Here is a 21,144-nt window from a genome sequence, read left to right as displayed (position 1 = left end):
GAATTTTCATAAATAAAGAAGTTAATAGTGGAGTTATCAATCTTCCCAATTATAATCGATTTATTTCTATATAAATATGGATAAGCATATAATAATTTGTATATGAATGGCACCTCTACATTAATATAGAATGATAGGCACAATTATACAAGTAAAGGAAAAACATAAATCGGTTACATTGAGAGTTATCTTATCCTTAAAAAGAAATCCGAAAAGAGTTTCTTTCGTTATCTCTCATCTCTCACGTTTTTTTTCATTTTAAAAACATGAAAAGAAACTTCAAACTTAAAGTTTCACGTGACATACATTAAATTATTATTTATTTTTTATCAATAGTGAGAGGAAAGGTTAGGAAATGTCACATGCATACCCAGATTTAATAATCTTGTCGTGGAAATAGTTAAATTCAAGTCTATTCTCCAATCATTATCATTCTGCCACTAATCCCCCATTCCCCATTTGAGTCAATGGCCCTTCAAAAATGTAAATTACAAAAAAATCCCAAATATTAAGTTAATTAAAATAAATAAAATATGAAAAAGCCCCCATTCAATATGATTGAAATTTCAGAAACCATGGAGGGTCTACCGCGATATTTACCGCCAAGTCCCTGCCTATATGAAAAATAGGAAAACACCCCAGAGACACCTTCTCCTCCCTACTTGGACCTCTCTCTCTCTCTCTCTCTCTCTCTAAAATCTGCAACTCGAAGAAGAAATCTCTGCGATTCCTGCAGCTGTCTGCACCATGAACATGTTCAGTAAGAAACCCACGGCCAAAGGTTCGCGCTTTCTTAATCTCCTGCCCAATTTTTGTTTTTGATTTCCTTGCTTAGGATTAAGCTGAAATTCAATTATCCAACCGCTCTTAATTTTCGTATTAGATCTGAATTATGGGTTTAATTCAAATTCTCTTAATTTCTTCATGTGGGTTTGCATTTTTAATCGCAGAGGCTCTTCGGGAGAGCAAGAGAGAAATGGCTAATGCTACTAGAGGTAATAAACATATATTTATGCCCCTTTTGGACTAGCTGAGGCATTGGGGCTTAGTTTTGACATTGCACTGTTTGAATAGACACTATAGATGGGATTAGACGGGTTACCGCTCACTAGTAATCTTTACTTTGTCCAGCTGACCTGTAATTTTACACCGGAATCTGATTGTGTGCGTGTATGGAGGTCTCACCTTGTCATGGATTAGCATTTCCTTGGTTTTGAATTTTTGATTTTGGTCCTTTTATTCATGTTTTTCATCCACATTTTACTTCAGGGATAGAGAAGGAAATTGGAGCATTGCAGTTAGAAGTATGTCGAGAGGCTCCAGTCGACGGTCCCATTTCATTTTTGTGTATTTATAAACTTGTCATTTGATATATTATACTGTCATGTCAGGAAAAGAAGCTTGTCGCTGAGATAAAGAGAACAGCTAAAACCGGAAACGAGGTATGTTTTGCGTATTCGACCATTCTCGTCAGTCCATGAATGTTCGAGTGACTGCTGCCATTGAATCTTATAAGAGGTAGTCAATTTGTATTCCCTCAGGCCTTTGTCTTGTATTCTGCAGGGAGCAACTAAAATACTAGCCAGGCAGCTAGTCAGGCTTAGGCAACAGATAGCTAACTTACAAGGAAGTCGAGCTCAAATGAGAGGAATAGCAACTCATACGCAGGTGGACTGCCAAATTTTTATCTCTATACGAGATTTCTTCTATTTGAACTTTATTTTTCGCATTTGCGTTATGTTCTTGGTTGTTAACGTTATTCTATCATGCAGGCAATGCATGCTCAGTCCTCAGTTGCTGTTGGCATGAAAGGTGCTAGTAAGGCAATGGCAGCTATGAATAAGGTTTGATTGTAACGTTGAAACATTATTTTTGTGCAGTTTTCATATTATAAAGAAGAAAATTTTGAGATTGCATCTTATGATGAGCTTTAGTTTAAAAGGCGTTCTGTCAACAACACTGGGCACTTCTGTTAAATGTAAATAAATTCTGATAGACGTATACTCTGTTACATTGCTTCATATTTTCATAGTTAGGAAATTCAAGGTATTTTTAGTAGCTGATTTTGTGTTTATGTTGCAGCAAATGGCTCCTGCAAAGCAAGCAAAGGTGATACGCGAGTTTCAGAAGCAATCTGCGCAGATGGATATGACTGTAAGATTTTCTATCTTTCAGTATACTGGCACAGAATTAAATTTCTCTATGCTTTGTTGCATACACGGATCATAATTTAGAGATTTGTTTATGCAGACTGAAATGATGTCCGATGCCATAGATGATGCCTTGGATAATGATGAGGCGGAAGAGGAAACTGACGAGCTGACAGACCAGGTAGGTCCTACTTGCATTATATACTACTTTATTGTTGAGATGGATCTTTTCACAGATGATGCCAAAGAAACGGAAAAGAAATCTATTTTATGGAGTAATACATACTATGCATCTTTGATTAGGTTAATTCTTATAGTTGAAGTTTGATTGAGAAGGATTTGTGTTAGATGCTGTGGAACGAGTTCATATGAAACTGAGAAATAGTTTATGATCTCATTCTTCATAGATATTGTTTGACTATTGGTCTTCGGTACCAGGAATTAACAGAATTTCTTTTGTTAAACTTACTCAAACAGGTGCTGGATGAAATTGGCGTTGATGTCGCCTCACAGGTTGGTATCAATGGTTTTGCATTTTTGAGTTTTTGTTAGCATGTACTCTATTCCTTGTCATTTGATCTGGTGTGCTTTGTATTTTATCTACTGACAGCTTTCAGCAGCTCCCAAAGGAAAAATTGCATCAAAGAACGCTGAGGGTGTTAGCAGGTACAGCCTCTGATCGCTTTGTCATTGTAATTAACTGTCTGAATATTTTCACAATACATTACGAAATGGTTGATGGTTTGCTATACTTGCACGTAAAATTACAATGGTGACTGCATGATTTATTTATACACACTGGCGGAAAGAGCACCCAAACAATAAACTTGTTTGCAGAAAGAGCACCTCAAACAAGATACGCATTCATTGTTTGCGGAAAGAGCACCTCAAAACAAATTGATATGTCATTCGTGATACGCATTCATCATTGCAGTTGTTGCTTCTTTTTGTTTTTAATTTGGTTACAACTTCTAACTAAAGAGTTTTCAACTTTTTGCAGTTCCAGCGTTGCTGATCTTGAGAAAAGATTGGCAGCTCTTAGAAATCCATGAGCCGAGGATTGGAAAGCAGAGAATCTCTTTCTTTCTTTTTTTCTTTTCTTTCCCAGAGTCGAATATTGACTTCGTGCAAGGATGCACATTGTAAATATTTTGTTAGTGATGTTGTCCTCAGCGATCATCCATTTCAGCGTCGCTGCATATATAGAAGCTAAGGTTATACGCTCTATGACTTTGAAAGTGCGACGATGCTAATGTATGAATTTCTTCTTCTATCATGAACGGAGGACAGATTTTTGAATTTACTGGACCAGACAGTTTCGAACTTTCGCTAACTGCCCCCCAACTCTATTTTGATGTTGCCGAACAATGAAACATTGGTTTTTAGAGCATCATATTTCATACATAAAAGAGTCTTACTATACATCGGTGTATGCATTCTACATTGCAATTCAAGTGGCCGAGATTTACTGCTAATTCCTTGGAATCTCGAGCGCAAATACATCGATGCATTCTAGAATTTTTGTTTTTCGACACATAGCAAGTTGCCACGAGCTCTCAAGTAAATACGGTCAAACTAGTAAACAAGGTTGTTGAACAAGCAGAAACATCTGTGCATTCTTGATTGTGGAAGAAATTGAACTGCAACAAATTTCCGACCATTCGAGCTCAGGCGAACATTGTTGAACAAGTTTTTGAAGCTCAGGCTAACATTGTTGAACAAGTTTTTGAAATGATGTCCATTACAAACAAACACCAACTGGTCTCAGAGCACGTGTATATTCAAGAAATAGGAATTATTACAGCTAAGCATAAGAAAAATGTATGTTTCTGATACAGTTACAATGCCCGGAACCTCTAGGGAGAGGAGAAAAAAGGTGGGAGGAAAAGCCTGGAGATGCCGTCGTTAGAGACATGCAACAGGGTCTGTAACCGCGGTGCTCAAGAGATGTCCCATGTACAGAAGCGAGCGAATTTTGTCTTTGTTTTTCGGTTTTTTTAGTACTCATCGAATAGGCTGAGTATTACCCATTACTTCTTGATTGAAAATATCTGTAGTGAGATACTGTCCATTACTTCTTGATTGAAAGGAGCTCAAAGCTCCGGAGAGGATCATCTCGGGTGCCTCTTGCAGCTGCAGGGCGCTTGGGTTCGTAACCTCTGTTCCCGGTAGAAGGGCGGCTACTGCTTGAGACTAATCTGCTTGTGCGACCGTCACTGGGAGTGTGATCACCTGAGGAGCTTGGCTTACTGCTAGCAATAGCTTTTCTTGAAGTGCTGCCATATCGAGAGGAATTGCGTCCCCTGTCAGAATCCTGGTGCTGAAAATGCAACAACAGCTCTCAATAAGAATTTTAATTACAACAAATTGCACGATTTCAACTTGAATACTTGGGATGAATAACATGCAGAATTAAGGGTGAAAAGCGTATCATACAAGTGAGAAGAGATGACACACTCAAACATAAACCAGGACCATAAATGAAGTAGTAAATTGTATAGTTTGCAATTCTTCTATTCTTGGACTTTTCACCTAACTAGGCCAGGATTCAACTTTGCTTTTGTTAAAATTTTTAAACAAAGCAAGGACGTAACAACAAGGTCGTAGACAATTCTTAAAAAATAAGTGTACGGGTCATAATTAGGAAAATCAAGATATTAACTTTCACTTTTGGACTTTAAAATTGACAAAATTTTGAATACAGCAGGGCTGAAGTCCTTTTACTTAGTGACTTCTCAAGATCCAATTTTCAGAAAGCAAATCGGCAAGATTAAATTCATGTAGCTTAACATACTCGCAAACTGTCCATGCCCAAAGCAACATAGGAATAATTAACAGTCAGAGAAAACTTTACCGCATCTCTGGATGAAGGTACATCCTCAAAAGACTTGTGTTTCAAATGATCCTGGCGTGGACTAGAACCTGAGGTGTTTCTCCTTGAGAATGCTTCAACTGCACCCGAGAATCTTTCTCGAATCTCTTTCCCAACTGGATAAGCCAATTGCATAAAAGGGTTTAATAATTGTGGGAATCCAAAAAGGAGACTACTGAGCGTAAAATTGTAGTGGAAAGTTAAATAACAAGCTGAAGAAAGGAAACTACACTGAAAAATTTATAGAAAACTAAGTCCTCAAATACTCGATAAATCTTCAAAATTAAGAGGGTAACTGGCATCAAAGCTTAGGACTTATTAGTAGTAAGTTTGGGATATAGGAAACTAAACAGGACATCAAAGTCAAAAGCATACATCAAATCCATAACTTTTTATTGAAATCAAGGTCAATTAATCTGATTCGGCACCTAAATGAAATATATTCTTTGAAGAGAGAGCAACACCTGATCCTCTATCAGGTCTTTCCATAGATGGCCCTGCGCTTAAACCCGCTTTCCCACTGGCATGCTAGAAACAGAGAAAGGAAGTAAGTAAATAACATTCTTATAAGATCAACACTTCAACATAACATTTCCAAACACTAACCCATCCTTTAGAGCTGCCACCAATCTGAGGGTACTTCAACACGGTCCAGTCAAATACATAGTCAAATTGATAACCTGCAAGTAATCATAAAATTATTATCCTGAACCCAAACAGAAAAAGGAAAACACTAACAATTAAAAGAAAAAAAGTTTGTAAATCTAATACAAAATAACCTAATTTGTGAAGATTACCTTCTCGAATAAACAAGTCTCGGAAAAGCCTCTTTAAATAAGAATAATCTGGCTTGTCTTCAAACCGCAATGATCGGCAGTAATGAAAGTAGGATACAAATTCAGCTGGATGAGATCTGCACAGCACCTGTTAAACATATCTGTGGCTATATTATCCATGTTGCAACATTAACAAGAATTCCCAGAACTAGGTGAGAGTCAATAGCAGCAGCATGTAGTGTGTGAGCGGGAGTGTGCATGGAAACATATGCTTGAATACATATCAAGTTATGAACAAACATAAAGCACAGAATTATCTGACTAGGCTTGGTTGAAACAGCCTCTAAACACATTCATTGTCAAAACCCATGCAAATATTGAGCCAGTCAAGAACCCAACCAAAATCAATGGAAGTGCCAGTCTTCCTAGTCGAGACCTTTTTCCATATATGTCCCCATTTCTAATCTTTGGTCGATCTCACCCAAATAAATAAATATATTATATATATATATATATATAATATTACACGTGTAAAATGTCCATTCTTGGAACATATGAAGTTGCTAGCAATAAGAATGCATGGAGAAAGTTGTTACCTCTATAGGAGTAGACATTTTCTTTTCACTAATTTTATCGTACTTTTGCTTCTTTGTACCAGCTTTTAAACCTTGCCAGGGAAGGCTGATTGGAGGCAAAAGACAAAAAAGAAAGGAATAAAAAAGTAGAGTAAGATACAATGTAGCATCAAATACTCAAAATCAGATAGCAAATGCCCAAAAAACAAAACACATGAAGAACAAGTGCAAGAACTATACCCTAACCTTCCCCTTAGGAAATACATCAGCACATAACCAAGAGATTCCAAATCATCTCTTCTGCTTTGCTCTAAAAGTGAAATAAAACACAATGAGAATAAGTAGAGCATAGCATGTTGGATCTTTGATTATCCATTTACTGTTATAATTTACATAGTAAATAAAAAGACATAAAATATCTCTCACCAATTCCAAGGTGGGTGTTAACACTTGCATAGCGAGCAGTTCCTGTGAGGTTCTTGTTCTCCCTAACAAATGAAAAAGAAACAAATTTAACTTTCAAAGCAACCACATCAAATCCAACGCTGGCACAAAAGGATCAAAAGTACAAGATTAAACATTAAAGTCAAAATCTAATACAAATGGAAGCAGCACAGAGATATGTTGATAATACATTGACAGACAATCCACAGAAACATATTTAACATGAGCAGCGACTTTACAAAAAAAAAAAAAAAAAAAAAAAAATCTTTACGAAAAAATTTATCATAATTTGTCACTTTCCAAGTAAAATTTACCTGTATGGTATGTGCTTATGAGTCTGAAGATCCCTATACTTCTTTGCAAGACCAAAATCAATAGCATACACCTGTGACAAATAATGTCCGATATATTACACTTCTAAATAAAAAAGCGTGATTGAAGTGTTAATAAAAAAAGATTTGAAATCCCGCCCCTAATACCATATGAGATCCCCAATAACGAAAATGTTTCAAGCAAAAGTGTTCCATTAATGCGCTAAGTGCTATAATTCGCATAGCAACTGCAGTTAAACAAGAAAAGATACCTGATTGGCTTTACGCCCTAGGCCCATTAAAAAGTTGTCAGGCTTAATATCACGGTGAAGAAAACCTTTCGAGTGCATGTATTCAACTCTGTTAATCTGAAAGATGAAATTGAAAATGTAAAAACAATTATCCTGGCCAACTTAGACAAATTAGATGAAGGATAGTAATTAGTACTTACCAATTGATCTGCAAGCATCAACACTGTTTTCAATGTGAATTTCCTATTGCAGTAGTTGAACAAATCTTCCAAACTTGGTCCAAGAAGGTCAATAACCATGATATTGTAGTCAACCTCAACTCCAAACCACTTGAGGTGGGGTATTCCGGCTTCATCATAAAATGACAATGGTTAGTTGTTTACTATCGGTTATTGGTAAAAAAACTTATCTGTGAGAGAGTGAAAAGAGAGACTTACTTCCTCCTTGAAGAAGCATATACAATTTTGACTCATAATGAAGCTGGGGATGCTTCGTCTTCACAGGTTCCTGGAATTTGGAAAGTAAACTAGCTCAAATGCATGCAATTATAGACTATTGAATTATATGTAGATGGTACAATAAGGAAATGTAACAAGGTTGTACTAGACTCGAACTTTGTGATATCAAAACGCATCCATGACAAATCTTAAATAGAATAAAAGGTTGGCTTCACATACAGAATTTTCGTTGATAACATAACTGAAAAGAAATGAAGAATATAAAGCATGAAGCTTCGAATGTAACTCGCATAGAGCTTGTCGAGTATGAAATCTAAAGTGCCATTCCTACTCTTATTCTCAAAGATTCAAAAGTGAGTATTCATTTTGTTCTTCTTCGACTTCCTCTAGTGACTAAAGAAATGTTGGACAAAACATGATTTTATTCAACACGTTCGTTAAACTGGATAATTCATACGGCTTTCCTGAACCCAAAGTATTGAATTACCAGAAGCTCACAGTCAACGTAACCAAGTACATTGATGAAGCTACCCATTTATAGCTCAAGCACAAACTATAGAATGTTTAGAAACATTTAGCCAAAAACCAAACATCAGAACTGAATCTACGATTCAAGGATCGATCACATACCAGCTTAACAGCCACCTCTTCTCCGGTTTGTACATTTACACCTAACACCAGAACAGGAATTTTTACAAAACACACGAAATTAACATAACGAATAACTTTCGGCGAAAAAACAGGTAGCAAGCACTGATTATCATACCTAAATAGAGTTCTCCGAAAGAACCACTCCCAATCTTCCTCCCCAACTTAAACTTTCCAGCAATCACATGCTCCATGATGCAACAATATCCGATACGATTCGATCAACAAGCTCAAACCGGCTTTATTTCACAGCAATTTGTGCAAAATTCAGCCTTTATTGTTTGCATAACCCAAAAAGGCCAAACAATAAACCCCCAAATCTCCAACAAAAAATTAAAATTAAAAGATTTTCCTCCGATCAAAACCTTCGATTTTCTCCCAATAACCCCGCCTACGGACCACACGATCACAATCCCAACATTAAATTACCATTAAATGGAAAATAAATACGAAACCCCAGAAAATCCAATTGGGAAATCCGGCTTTATCGACAATACCGACAAAAAAGAGGGCAACTTTTTGGAAAATCAAAGGACCCCTTTTTCTCCAGCTACATATCCAGAACGCCCCAAATCCCAAATCGACGATTGCAGACGACGAATTCGAATCCTGAATCACAAGAACACTGACCTACATTGACCTCGATTCAGAAGCCAAAACAAAACAAAATCTTCAAAAATTTGAAATCTGCTGCGAAAATGTACAAATACCAAATCAAACGAGGATCAATTGGGAGGATTTTTGTTGGGATCGGACAGAGCTAGAGACAAATCGTTTTTTGCAATATGAACGGGAAAGGGAAATTGGCGGAGGAAAATGATGCCTAGAGAGAGAGAGAGAGATGGGGGAGGGGCGGAATAAGAGGAAGGAGCCTGGAGACGATTATATTTGTTTGTTTTTTAGTTGTAATTTTTTTTTTTTTAATGTTTTTGGAAATTGCAATTTCCTTTTCGATTTTATTTATGAAAATAAATAGGAATTAATCAATTAATTATAAGATAAAAAGGAAATAAAATATGAGGGGTGAAGCGATATCTTCTGAGATTCTGAGCTGCAGCCTAACTCGTTTGGGCTGTCTCTTTGGAACGGGTCACCTCAGGTCAAAAGCAAACTTCAAAAAATAAAAATAAACAATTACTAGACGCACGTAATGTTATTACTTGTTAACAATACTTTTGAAAATTCTTTTAATTTTTTTTTAATAGTAAATATTTGGTCAATAGATGCTTTCGGTTCAACCTACCGCTCCTCAAGTTCAAACTCTCATTTTCATTTGGTCTAGAATAATTTAGTGTAAAATTCTTTAGTTTGTAAAAATAATCTCTAATTTTCGACAAAACTTGTGTTTTACAATAATATTAAAACAAATAAAAAAAGAAAAAGAAAATTAATTTACAAAAACATGCCCGCATTTTCTTATCTTGGTCTGTAATTTTTTTTTTTTTTTTTTTTTTTTGGTATTTTAGGTAAAAATTAGTTAAAATTTAGATATGTGAGGATCTTCCTGGTCCTGAGTGGGATATTCTCAATATTTTTCTCTCCCTGTCTGTCTTTTTTCTGACCTGGAAGAAGGCCTGTCTGATCTGTTTTTTTCACTATTTTGATAGGAAGTGGGACTTTGTCTCAGGCTCCCAGATACGGAGTTTTGGGCCATCTTTTTTGGGTCAGAGTCTTTGTCAAATTTGGAATGACAACTTACATAAAACGTTCGACGGTAAGGTCGCATTCTGATATGTGAGTGAAAACAATATATACGATGTATCGAACACAAATATAAGTGAAAGATGCTATTTTGACGTTTAAAAGTAGGACCTTGTCTCACGGGTTTATGGCCTTTTTTTTGGGTCAAAATTTTAGCCCAATTTGGTTTTGGATTTGTGCATCTTTCTCTGTCGCATCTCCAACTCCATTACCCAAAAAAAAATAAAAAAACAAAACCAATTGGTTGAAAATTTGAATGAAAATAATGTCCAATAAATTGTATTATTACATTTAATGTATTAGGTCAGTGTTATCGGAATATAAAAAAATTTCTCAGCCAAAAGGAGTAGGGTAAGACCTACGAAGGCTTGCAAAGAGACTTTAAGAAAAAATATGGAATACTTGGGGCTAACGGAAAACTTGGTGTGAAATTGAACACAATAACATTATGAGGTTCATACAGCCAACCTTATTTAATAAAATTAAGCTCGTTGTTTTAGTATAAATAAATTCTAAAATGATTAATTGCTTACAAATTACAATTAATTTGGAAAGCAAGTGGAATGCTAAAGAGACTCGAGACTCTTACACTATGTTTGGATGAAGAGATTTAAGATTACTAATGAATTTTAAAATAACGGAAATTGAAATGACAGAATTTTATTTTCTATAATTTGTGAATTTTCTTGTTTGGTTAACCTAAAAGAACAATGGAATTGAATACGGAATTTATTATTTTTAAACTCTCAATCATAGAAATTGGGAAATGAAACCTATTTACATGGAATTTAAATTTGGGAATTGGAGGTCCTAAATTCCAAGTTCTTTTTCCATGCAGAAATTCTAAATTTCTATGTTTATGAATCCAAACAAGGGAATTGATGCATGTCAATTTATAAATTCTCACTTTTATCTAAATTCCAAGTTTATTTTCCTCATTCAAATATAATATTATGTGCCACCCGTTAATATTGTATCAAAAGTATCAGGTGGCTGAGAGTCCACATAGAACCCCGCTTTAAGAGAGTGTCTTACCAGAAAACAATAACTGCCCGGCTTCATCATCTCTATGCCGCCTAGTACTTGGAATTGACATATCTGATTTTTGGGATCTGCTCGTTTGTCTGTCGTTTTCCAGGTTCGTGTTCATTTACCATTTCACGTTTCTCATCTTCTCTCTACGCTTTCCCGTTCAATCCATTAATTTATTTGGGAAATTTTAATTTGATTAATTCTAAACTTTTCACGTCTGTTTAAATTCGAATAATTTTTAATTTTTTAAAATTTCATGAGATCGTAATACTTGTAGCTTCAATCGTACAGCACTTTTTTAAATCATCTAAGTTCTTAACTTGCACGCATTGAATTATGACAGCAAACACAAACATAAATTGCCATGCTGACCAAAATATTCAGATTACCAAATCCGGCTTGTGATGCTTTTGCAGATAGTTAAGCACAAAAATGGCAGGAACAGGAACTGTTTTCGCTTCTGCTCTGGAAGGGATGAACCACGTTAAATCCGACTCCAGCGAGATGCTTGCCAAGCCTTTCTTGGATGTCTGCAACCACTTGCTGCCTGTTTTAGGTATGAGGGTTTGATTTTTAACCCGAAAGCGGATTGAATCAATGTGTTTTGATGCTGACAAGACCGTGTTTCTCTCGATTCATTGTTTCGATTCCAGATAAGTTTGGAGCTGCCTTCGCACCTGTGAAATCTGATATTGGTAATAACATATCGGTAAGTTGCTCCTTTTAACTTTTTTATAGGTACAATAATGTGACTTTCTGTACAAGCAATCTGTTCTAGGTTTTCTAATGTTTGCAAAGTTTTTGATGTTCTTCTCTACATTGCAGAGGTTGGATTCGAAGTATTCGTCGAGCCCGTCAGAGTTTAACCACTTGTACAGCATAATTCGAGTTGAGATTGAAGCGAAAACTGCGAAATCCTCATCTAGTTGCACGAATGCTCTACTCTGGCTAACAAGGTATGTCGTGTTCGTGTTGCATGTTTTCCACCTGCAAGCCAAACCTTGTTTCTTTGAGAACTGAATGTGCTTGATTAGGGCTATGGATTACTTGGTGGAGCTGTTTCGCAATCTGCATGATAATCCGGACTGGCCAATGTCGAAGGCTTGTAATGAAGCGTACGGCAAGACGCTGAAGAAATGGCATAACTGGCTGGCTAGCTCAAGTTTTAGTGTAAGAACTCTCATTCCCTTTTCAATTAGATATGCATGCTCTTCGTCATTCTTCGGTGCGATTAACTGCACTTCTTAAGTTTTTAGGCGACATATGCAGAAGCGTAATTTTTTCGAGTTGTTTGATTGAAATGCAGGTTGGGATTAAGCTTGCTCCGGAGAGGAAGAAATTCATGGACATATTAGGTGGTGAAACTCCTGAATTAAACTCTGATATGGGGAAATTCTGCGCGAACTTCTCTCCGCTCCTCGAAGAGAATCATAGGTTCTTGGTAAGGTTTTTCGTGTTCGGGCAACATGGTTTGGTTCGAATTTGCGTAATCGGGTTCTGATTAAGTTTTGTGTTCTTAATCTTTTTGCAGGACTCTGTTGGATTGGACAGTTTGCAAGCTTGATGCATGTTCTAAATGAATGTTGATTATAAGTTGTATGTGTAATTTATATATGAAAAAATTGCATTTGCTACCAATTATAGCGTTGCAAATGGTTTGTAATTAAAGTGGTTAAAAATATTTATTCTTACAATAGTGGTCGTAGGTTCGATTTCCTCTCTCAATTGTCGCTTGTACAGAAAAAATTACAATGTATTTAATTAACCTAATTTACCACTAAGCTCCAATGGGACAACAATTTGATTCATTTATTTCTGTTCGATGACAATGATATAAGCCAAAAGATCAAGATATTAAAAGGTTTTTTAAGCCTAACTAAAGTAAGAATTCTATACCAATTGAGTTATAAGTTAGGGTAAAGTACAAAAAACTACCTTAACTATTAGTATCACGACACTTTCATATCTCATCTTTTAAAATTGACAATGTCATACCTCATCTTACGAATTTGTGTCAATGTTATACCTTCCGTTAGTTTGACTGTTTATTTCTCAGTTAAATGTTGATGTGTCTTGATTGTGACCCATTTTTTATTAAAAATTTATTAAAAGCTAAAAAAAATCATTTAATATTTTTTAAATATTAAAATAATAAAGAAAAGTTATTTAAAAAAAAAAAAAAAAAAAAAAAACCAACATCACAACATCAGTTCGTTCCCTTCCCCCCCTTCTCTCTCTTCTCCCATCTTCATCTTCTTCCCCCTTTCTGCAACTGCAACCCAGAAACAAAAAAAAAAAAAAAACCAATTTGTTTTCCCCCCTCCCCACCCAACCTCCCCACCTTTGCACCCACCCTCTGCACCCAACCTCACACCCATTACCTGCAACCCAAAAAAAAAAACCTAGATCCCGTTGAGGTGGAATCGGGAAACCTTCGCCAGGCCGATTTCGAAGGTTGAGAACCTGGGCGCGAAGAAAACGGGGGGGGGGGGGGAATGGGTGTGGAGGGAAGAGGGTGGGTGCGGGGGGACGGACAAACTGGGTTTTTTTTTTTAATTTTTTTTTTTCCTTCCTTCTCTCTTCTTCTTCTTGTTTTTCTTTTGCAGGGCCCACCCCGGGGGGGGGGGGGGGCCGGAGGGAGGACGAGAGTTTCCCCTTTTTTTTTTTTTTTTGACCTTCTTCGGGTTGGGTTGAGGTTGGTTTTTTGTTTTGTTTTTGCCTTCCTTCTCTCTTCTTCTTCTTGTTTTTCTTTTGCAGGGTGGGTCTTCTTTTTTCTTCTTCTTCCTCTTCTTCTTCCTCCTTCGGGTTGGGTTGAGGTTGGTTTTTTTTTTTCCTTCCTTCTCTCTTCTTCTTCTTGTTTTTCTTTTGTAGGGTGGGTTGGTGGGTGGGTATTTTTTTTGTTTTTTGGGGGGGGGGGGGGGGGGGGGGTGGTGGTGGTGCAGGAAGATGAGGACGAGAGTTTCTCTTCTTTTTTTTCTTTTTTTTTTTTTTTTTTTTTTGTTTCTTCTTCTTCTTCTTCCTCCTTCGGGTTGGGTTGGGGTTGGTTTTTTTTTTTTTTTTTTTTTTATCTTCTTCTTCCTCCTCCTTCTTTCTGGGTTGTAGGGGGTTGGGTTTGTGGTGGGGGGAGGGGGGACGAACTGGGTTTGATTTGGGGTTTTTTTTTTTTTTTTTTTTTTTTCTGCTCTTCTTCTTCCTCCTTCTCCTTCTTTCTGGGTTGCAGGAAGATGGGGGAGAGAGAGAGAGGAGGGAGGGACAAAAGGAGAGGTTTATTTTATATTTTTTTATGTACTTTTTATTTATTTATTTAATATTTAAATAATACTAAATGATTTTTTTGTTTTTAATAATATTTTATTAATTTTTTAATAAAAAATAAGTCCCGGATCAAGCCACATCAGCATTTAACTGAGAAATAAACGACCAAACCAACGGAAGGTATAACATTGACACAATTTCTAAAGATGAGGTATGACATTATTTTTAAAAGATGAGGTATGAAAGTGTCGTGACACCAATAGTTGATGTAGTTTTTTGTACTTTACCCTATAAGTTATAACTAACGATATTGTCACATAAAACTTCCTGGTGCAACTTAACTTGGGTCAATCCGAAAGCTTCCAAATCTGCCCGTGTAGACGTTACTCTATTTACAATGATTGTAATTTCTAAGGGGTGTGTTATCTATACACCCCATTTTACTTTTCACACACCCATTGATAATTTATGTCCGTTAATCTTCTTTAATTCATCTGATCTGATGATTGAAAATTAAAAAAATGTGTAAGAAATAAAATGAGGTGTGGACAACATAAGAAAAGTGTTATTGTGAGGAGAAATTCTTTGATTCGAATACCAGATCAGATGAACATAAAGCCACACACAAAAAAACATCCCTACGCCACCAGCCCCCTGATTTTTCACTCAAATCCGGTCCCATTATGTACCAATGAGCTCACAAACAACGGCGGCCGCACCCAAAACCTTCTCCATTATAAAGGTACAGTGGACCAATTTTCACTTTTCGGTAAGACCTAGGGCAATGAAATAAAGGGATAGGTACAACGTTTTGGGGGCTCAATGCTCACAACGTCTGTGGTACCAATTTTACTGCTGCATTCATAACTACACTGTGACTCAAAAAAAGAAACACAAAAACATGCCATCTCATTCTTATTGTTAATGTATTATGGGTCTGACATACATTAATGATCAAAATCAATTATCGAACGCATACTTATCTGACCGAAGCACTTATCTTGCTCCAATATCCTACAACCCGCTACGTGAAATCCGACTCATGTAGCCAGGGATCCAAATGCATGTGCTACATCTAGAAGTACGTAGCCATTTTCTCTTCAAGTAATTTCCACCCAAGAAAATAGCCAACCAACAATACAAGTTCATAAGCATCTACCATTCATTACAGCCTCTAAAACGACAACTCCACCCCCCCCCCCCCCCCAACCCCATATTTAGCATGTCAAAGATTTTATTTTCACTCGAACTTTCGCACCGGAAAATTCGACGTACTTCTGGTTGACAATTATAGGGTTAGGGAAAAAAGAAGAATGCATTACCATCGAATTAACGAGATAAGCGATGGGTTTACCTTAATTAAGCATAATTTGTTTTTCAGTTCATCCCTTTTCTCATCACTGCCACCCTCAATGCCACATTTGTCAAAAGCTGTTGTTCGTTTTTGAACACCTTTTTCCTTTTCTTCTAAAGTTCTCCCCATCTCGAGTGCAAATTAATAGAAGAAAGTGAATGTTCTTAGTTTCTTAGGGAGAACTAAAAATTATAGTTCTGAATGTCGCCTCCTCGCATATGGGCCTATAAAATACGGCCTTGCATCAAGGTATTGATATCGAAATGCAGAGGAATATCATTTTTTGTTGTCGTTTCTTTTATCAACAAACTGTCGTCTATGAGATTTGAATTTGAAACAGAATGACGGATTTCAGTCCTGTTTGCATTAGCCCCTTTGTGTTGTTTCTTTTGATTTTCGATTATTAACATCTTCTTTCTCTATTGTGAATTTTATAGAATTGGAGGACAAATTTTGGATTCTAAATCTAATAGGGATTTCCCAAGAGTAGTTTTAATTGGTTTGTTTAATTAGAATGGCGGCGAAAGATGCAAATAATGGCAAGATGGTGGTGAAAGATGCAAATAATAACAAGATGAAGGGCCTCTTGAAGGGACTAAGATACATTTCTCAAATATTTGGTACGTATAAAATTGGAAGAAGGTTGCAATTAGAGTGATTTTTAGGTGCACTTCGATAATTTTCTCAAAGAAATTGCCATTCCTTTTAGCAGATGAAAACAAAGACCAAGAAATGCAGATTGGACTTCCTACGGATGTAAAGCATGTGGCTCATATAGGATGGGATGGCCCTTCAACTGCTAGTTCACCAAGCTGGGTAATTAACTATTTTTCTTTTTATTATCAACAATTATCGTCTACAAGATTTGAACTCCGCTCCTGACATTCTTTCTGGCAAAGTGGAGACTGGGAGCCGCTAGACGAGATCATCATGTGTTTTTTTTTCATGCAGATGAATGAGTTTCAAGCTCCACCCGGATTTGAACAATCACCACCTTTAGCCAATGGAGAGACGAAAGAAGATTCTAGGGTCAAATGGGTCTCCGAAGGTACATTTTTTTTTTTTTTTTGGTGTGTTTAAAATCACAAACTATGAAAATGTAGGTGGTTTTGGTTGGCATGTTAATGTCGTAAACGTACGTAGATTCGAGCCGGAAAGGTTCAAGGGGTGCAAGGTCACCAGGGCATGACGTGCCGGATTTACCCAAGTCGTCAAGGCGGCATTCATCAAACGGGCACGGAGGTGGTGGACCGGATTCTCCCAGGAGGGGAAAATCAGATAAACCGAAGCAAACAAAGCGGTCTTCTAAGAATAGGGACACATCGGATAGTAGTATTAGAGGCATCCGGCAATCCACGGATCCAAGTCAAGGCAGCGAATCGCCGCAAAACCTACCGGACATCCCTAAGAAAACGCAGCGGAAGAAGTCGAAGGACTCATCCGTTGGGGGGACATCAGGGTCAAGAAGATCTAAACACCATGCTAGTTCAGAAGCATGTACTTCTCCTGGACACCAATCTGCAACCATTTCTCAGAATTCTTTTTAAGTGTGGGAAAACAAGGGATTTACATGAATTTCTTCACAGTGTTGATTATTGTTGTAGCTAGAATCTTTAATCAGGCTAGCTATATAAAATGTATCACGGAAGTGAAGCCAAAGAATTGTAATTTTCAGCCAAATAATATTTTACTTCATTTTTTTTTCGTAAAAAATGAATTTCGTTTGAAATCCAGACAGCATTATCAAATCATCCTTACATCACCTCTCAGAAAAGTAAGGGCCTGTTTGGTATTGGATTTGGATCCAATATTTTTAACTCAAAAATAAGTTTTGAGTCACAAATTAAAATCTTTGTTTGGTATTTGATTTGAAAACAATTCTCAAAATTCCAACTCAAAAATATTTGAAAACAAAGCCTATTTGTTGAAAACACAAAATGTGTGTTTTTTAGACTTTTTCTTTGGAGATTCAGCCACTCCCGTCTCTCTCTCTCTAACCATATCATAGGGCCTGCACTGTAGTCTGCTTGATTTCTTAACAAAGCTCCACCCCAACTCCTCAAATTTCCAATTGTTGCAGATCTCCAAAGACCAAGTCTACCGTGTCCTGCCGCCAACCTACTACAAGAACTACACTCGTCAGAACCCTTCTTCTACGGTCTTCGGCCTCATTCCACCCTCATCCCCCTCCCCACCGACATCTTCTACCTCGTGGTTTGCCTTGAATCCCCCAACAATTCAATCGAGAGCATCGTGTTTAGAGGATTCAACTTGACGGCGTTGTCTCCTTCTCCGTCATCTCGCCGAACATCCATGCCACTATTTGAACTCAAAACCCCAACAAGAAGATCGGAATTTACTGCGAGAAAAAAGCCCCTGTCAAACCCTTCAACTTAACTTTTTTTTTTTTTTTTGGATTAGTTTAGAGAAGTTGCATACCAAACAAGGTTTTGGATTTAAAATTTTTAAATCAAAACATGAGTTTTTAGAAAAAAATCAAAATTTTGAGTTTTGTTCTCAAGTTGAATACTAAACAAGCTTTAAGAGTTTTCTGTATTTTAGTCAAATCCAACCCCACAATGATCCAATCCGATAAATAAAAATTGACCTAGTCAGACGATGAGCTCAACCTATGTTAGCAATTACTGTAACTATTGCTTTCCAGCCTAAAATCATCACTGTCCAACACAATACGAGGGTGATATGCTTTTGTCTCTCTCTCTCTCTCTGTCCCCCGTGATTTTGAGATCAATTTTGCCCTAAATTAGACAACATTTCAAAACATGTTTGAGACTGTAAACACCAACCATTTAGGGAAACTTTCACCTTCTCTCTCCTCCAGCAGTTGCTTGCTCCCCACTCAAAAAACCCTTTTCGTGAAACGGCTGCAGAGTCACAGTTGCAATACAGCAAACAGTTGACCCTTCCATTTTTTTCACCCATGGATAGATAAATTCAGGAAAATGTGGTAAAAAGTAAAAAATAAATAATAATAACATGATTAAGGATAATGATATAATAATTTATATGCACTTTCCATTGACAAAAAGTCCATAATTACATTAATCTCCCCTTTAAATCCCAGTCAAAAATTCATACTCCACGTCAGTAATTATAAACTGTTTTTTTTCTCCGTTACAAGACCCAATCCCAGTCAAAAACTCTCAAATCTCTAGCTTAATCCTAATTAAGCAAGATTAACACAAACAAAACCCATGTGCCAAAAATAATCACAGAGTTAGGAAGAACAACAACCTGCACTGAAGAATCCAGAGTAAGAGGGGCAGAATTGGGTTTCTGGGTTTTGTTGCAGACCTTCAACTGGGTCTTGGAGGAGAGGATCAAAGCCTTATCATCGGCACAAAGATTAGGGTTTCCAGCCAGTTTCAAATTTTGCCCAAATTTTGCTGAAAATTTACCACCTCCAAATGAAACTCTGCCACTGAGGTTATTGTTCTGCAAATTAATCACACTCACAGATTCCAAGAGCCCTAACTCCTCAGGCACTGTCCCTTCAAGCTTGTTGTTATCAAGCCCTAAATACCTTAGATTCTTCAAATGCAGCCCCATTGAAGCTGGAATTTCACCAACCAGCCCCATTTCTGAAAACCCAATTCCCAGAATACCCCCAAGCTTGTCCCAAATTTTAGGAATCTGCCCTCCCAACAAGTTCCCACTCAAATCTAATTGCTTCAGCTTTGGCATCTCACCCAGAAACAGAGGAACCCCGGTGTTAGTGAAATTATTGGAGCTCAGGTCCAGAAGCTCCAAAGTTTTCAAGTTCTTCATGCTCTCTGGGATTTTACCATTAAACCCATTGGATCTCAGGTCCAGCTTCACCAGCTCCGAGAGATTTCCCACCGATTCAGGGACATTTCCGGAAAAATAATTGTAACCCAGATCAAGAACCTTCAGCTTCTTCAGCTTCGAGAAGCTCAGGGGGATTTCGCCGCCGAGTTGGTTCCGAGACAGAGTCAGCTCCTCCAGGTTAACCAGGTCGGCGACGCCATCCGGGATGTTCCCGTAAATCCCATTTCCGGTCAGAACCACCCTTCTCAAGTCGGTGAAATTACGGATTATTCCACTGAGGGAGCCCACCAGAGACGGGTTGTCGATAAAAACGAGCTCCTCCAAACCGGACCCGAAACTCTTGGGGATTTCGGGGAACGAAACGCGCGTTCCGGTGAAGCAGTGGTAGAAGAAGAGCTTGCGGAGGTACTTGAAGGAGGTGAAGAGGAGGGGGCTGAGGGTGGCGTTGGCGGAGCACGGCGGGTTCGGGGTGTAGTCCGAAACGTACCCGAAATTCATCTCGGTCACGTGAGCCACCGGGTCGGGGGACGAAACGTTGTCGTAGAAGAAGTCGCATACGACGCCGTGAGGGGCGGAGAGGCAGAGGTCGTCGGGGAAGAGAGAGCGCCAGGAGATGTCGGGGTTGACGGAGCCGAGGACAGTGTAGACGGCGTCTTGCTCTGCGGGGGTGAGGAGTGGTTGGGGTTGTGAAATGACGGCTGTGGACAGGAGGGTTGTGAGGAGGAGGAGGAGGAGGAGGGTAAGTTTGGAAAATGGATGAAACAGAGCCATTGGAGAGGAGGGGAAGGTGGTGGGTGTGAAGAGGAAAAGAAGTGGGATTTGGGAGGAGGGTATATGGAGAGTGAGGTGGGTATACTGAGGAGGAAAATGAGGGTGTAGGTTAAGTTATGGTGAGGACTCTCTCACGCATTTTATTCTGGTGAGGGTGGGAGCGGTTGGCTCATGGTGTTTAAGTGGGGGTGGGAGGGAGGGGAAGATGCTGGCTTTTCCGCTGCTTCCTGATTGCGTAGCAGGTTTTGATGAATTTACTAATTTGGCCTTGTTTTTGGACTGGTGTGGGAGACCAAGCGATGACCAACTCAATTTAAAATTAGATATATACAATAATTTTGGTGACCCATAAAATTACTGAAATATTGTCATGGTGTGTCGGCAACGCAGACCCAGCACTTATCCCCCTCAGTACACCCAGCACTGCACACCAAACACGGCAGCGCAGACCCAGCACTTATCCCCCTCAGTACACCCAGCACTGCACACCAAACACGGCAGCGCAGACCCAGCACGGCAGAGAGATACCCACTGAAAACCTTGACCCGAATAAACCTCGAACACATCAACCTCATCGCTCCGCTTCTTCAACGACCACGATCTAAACCCGCTCGAACTTTAACCGGCACAAACAAAAGCGACCGGAAAAGTTCTGGAAAAAATAAAGGTTGTGAGCGGGCGGAGGAGCCGACAGGAACCTGCGGACTGTAGCAGCCGCGAGGCGACAGAGACGCGC

At 38.1% G+C, this 21,144-nt stretch overlaps 5 protein-coding genes across 11 annotated transcripts; 3 read left to right on the top strand and 2 right to left on the bottom strand.

The window, feature by feature from the left end:
• The first annotated feature begins 586 nt into the window (after positions 1–586).
• On the top strand, positions 587–3,449 carry LOC137727665 (vacuolar protein sorting-associated protein 2 homolog 3). Its single transcript, XM_068466486.2, has 11 exons — positions 587–781; positions 951–995; positions 1,270–1,304; positions 1,392–1,442; positions 1,564–1,668; positions 1,773–1,844; positions 2,083–2,154; positions 2,251–2,331; positions 2,628–2,663; positions 2,761–2,816; positions 3,151–3,449. Exons 1-11 carry the CDS (start codon positions 748–750, stop codon positions 3,200–3,202), a joined length of 639 nt encoding a protein of 212 aa, XP_068322587.1. The 5' UTR covers positions 587–747; the 3' UTR covers positions 3,203–3,449.
• Positions 3,450–3,840: 391 nt separating this feature from the next.
• LOC137727664 (casein kinase 1-like protein 6) lies at positions 3,841–9,425 on the bottom strand. 4 transcript variants are annotated; one of them, XM_068466485.2, is made up of 14 exons: positions 8,604–9,425; positions 8,468–8,508; positions 7,817–7,886; positions 7,580–7,728; positions 7,401–7,496; positions 7,132–7,202; positions 6,800–6,861; positions 6,620–6,683; positions 6,395–6,479; positions 5,820–5,946; positions 5,629–5,702; positions 5,487–5,550; positions 5,005–5,138; positions 3,841–4,470 (listed from the first exon to the last, which is right to left on the bottom strand). In XM_068466485.2, the coding sequence occupies exons 1-14, from the start codon at positions 8,677–8,679 to the stop codon at positions 4,222–4,224; spliced, it is 1,362 nt and encodes a 453-aa protein (XP_068322586.1). In that variant the 5' UTR covers positions 8,680–9,425; the 3' UTR covers positions 3,841–4,221. The 4 variants fall into 4 exon arrangements, with proteins under 4 accessions (XP_068322586.1, XP_068322585.1, XP_088533572.1 ...); XM_068466484.2 differs by having other exon boundaries at positions 6,614–6,683; positions 8,604–9,405; XM_088677446.1 differs by having other exon boundaries at positions 5,451–5,550; positions 6,614–6,683; positions 8,604–9,379.
• Positions 9,426–11,588: 2,163 nt separating this feature from the next.
• On the top strand, positions 11,589–12,998 carry LOC137727454 (glycolipid transfer protein 1-like). The gene is made up of 6 exons (XM_068466311.2): positions 11,589–11,774; positions 11,872–11,927; positions 12,044–12,174; positions 12,253–12,388; positions 12,525–12,659; positions 12,750–12,998. The coding sequence occupies exons 1-6, from the start codon at positions 11,651–11,653 to the stop codon at positions 12,780–12,782; spliced, it is 615 nt and encodes a 204-aa protein (XP_068322412.2). The 5' UTR covers positions 11,589–11,650; the 3' UTR covers positions 12,783–12,998.
• A 2,894-nt stretch (positions 12,999–15,892) lies between these two features.
• On the top strand, positions 15,893–17,550 carry LOC137727402 (uncharacterized). Of its 4 annotated transcripts, none has more exons than XM_088678623.1 (5): positions 15,893–16,076; positions 16,341–16,447; positions 16,537–16,643; positions 16,779–16,875; positions 16,971–17,530. In XM_088678623.1, exons 2-5 carry the CDS (start codon positions 16,342–16,344, stop codon positions 17,372–17,374), a joined length of 714 nt encoding a protein of 237 aa, XP_088534749.1. In that variant the 5' UTR covers positions 15,893–16,076; position 16,341; the 3' UTR covers positions 17,375–17,530. The 4 variants fall into 4 exon arrangements, with proteins under 4 accessions (XP_088534749.1, XP_068322371.2, XP_088534748.1 ...); XM_068466270.2 differs by having other exon boundaries at positions 15,897–16,076; positions 16,265–16,447; positions 16,540–16,643; positions 16,971–17,524; XM_088678622.1 differs by having other exon boundaries at positions 15,942–16,076; positions 16,265–16,447; positions 16,971–17,550.
• A 1,285-nt stretch (positions 17,551–18,835) lies between these two features.
• RIC7 (ROP-interactive CRIB motif-containing protein 7) lies at positions 18,836–20,841 on the bottom strand. The gene has a single exon (XM_068466332.2). It carries the CDS (start codon positions 20,406–20,408, stop codon positions 19,011–19,013), a length of 1,398 nt encoding a protein of 465 aa, XP_068322433.2. The 5' UTR covers positions 20,409–20,841; the 3' UTR covers positions 18,836–19,010.
• Between the last annotated feature and the right edge of the window lie 303 nt (positions 20,842–21,144).

This window comes from Pyrus communis, chromosome 10 (genome assembly GCF_041283825.1).
Source record: "Pyrus communis isolate YQ-2024b chromosome 10, ASM4128382v1, whole genome shotgun sequence".
NCBI classification, from domain to species: domain Eukaryota; kingdom Viridiplantae; phylum Streptophyta; class Magnoliopsida; order Rosales; family Rosaceae; genus Pyrus; species Pyrus communis.
Note: the sequence above shows the minus strand (reverse complement) of the source record. Positions and strands in the feature narration are given on the sequence as shown.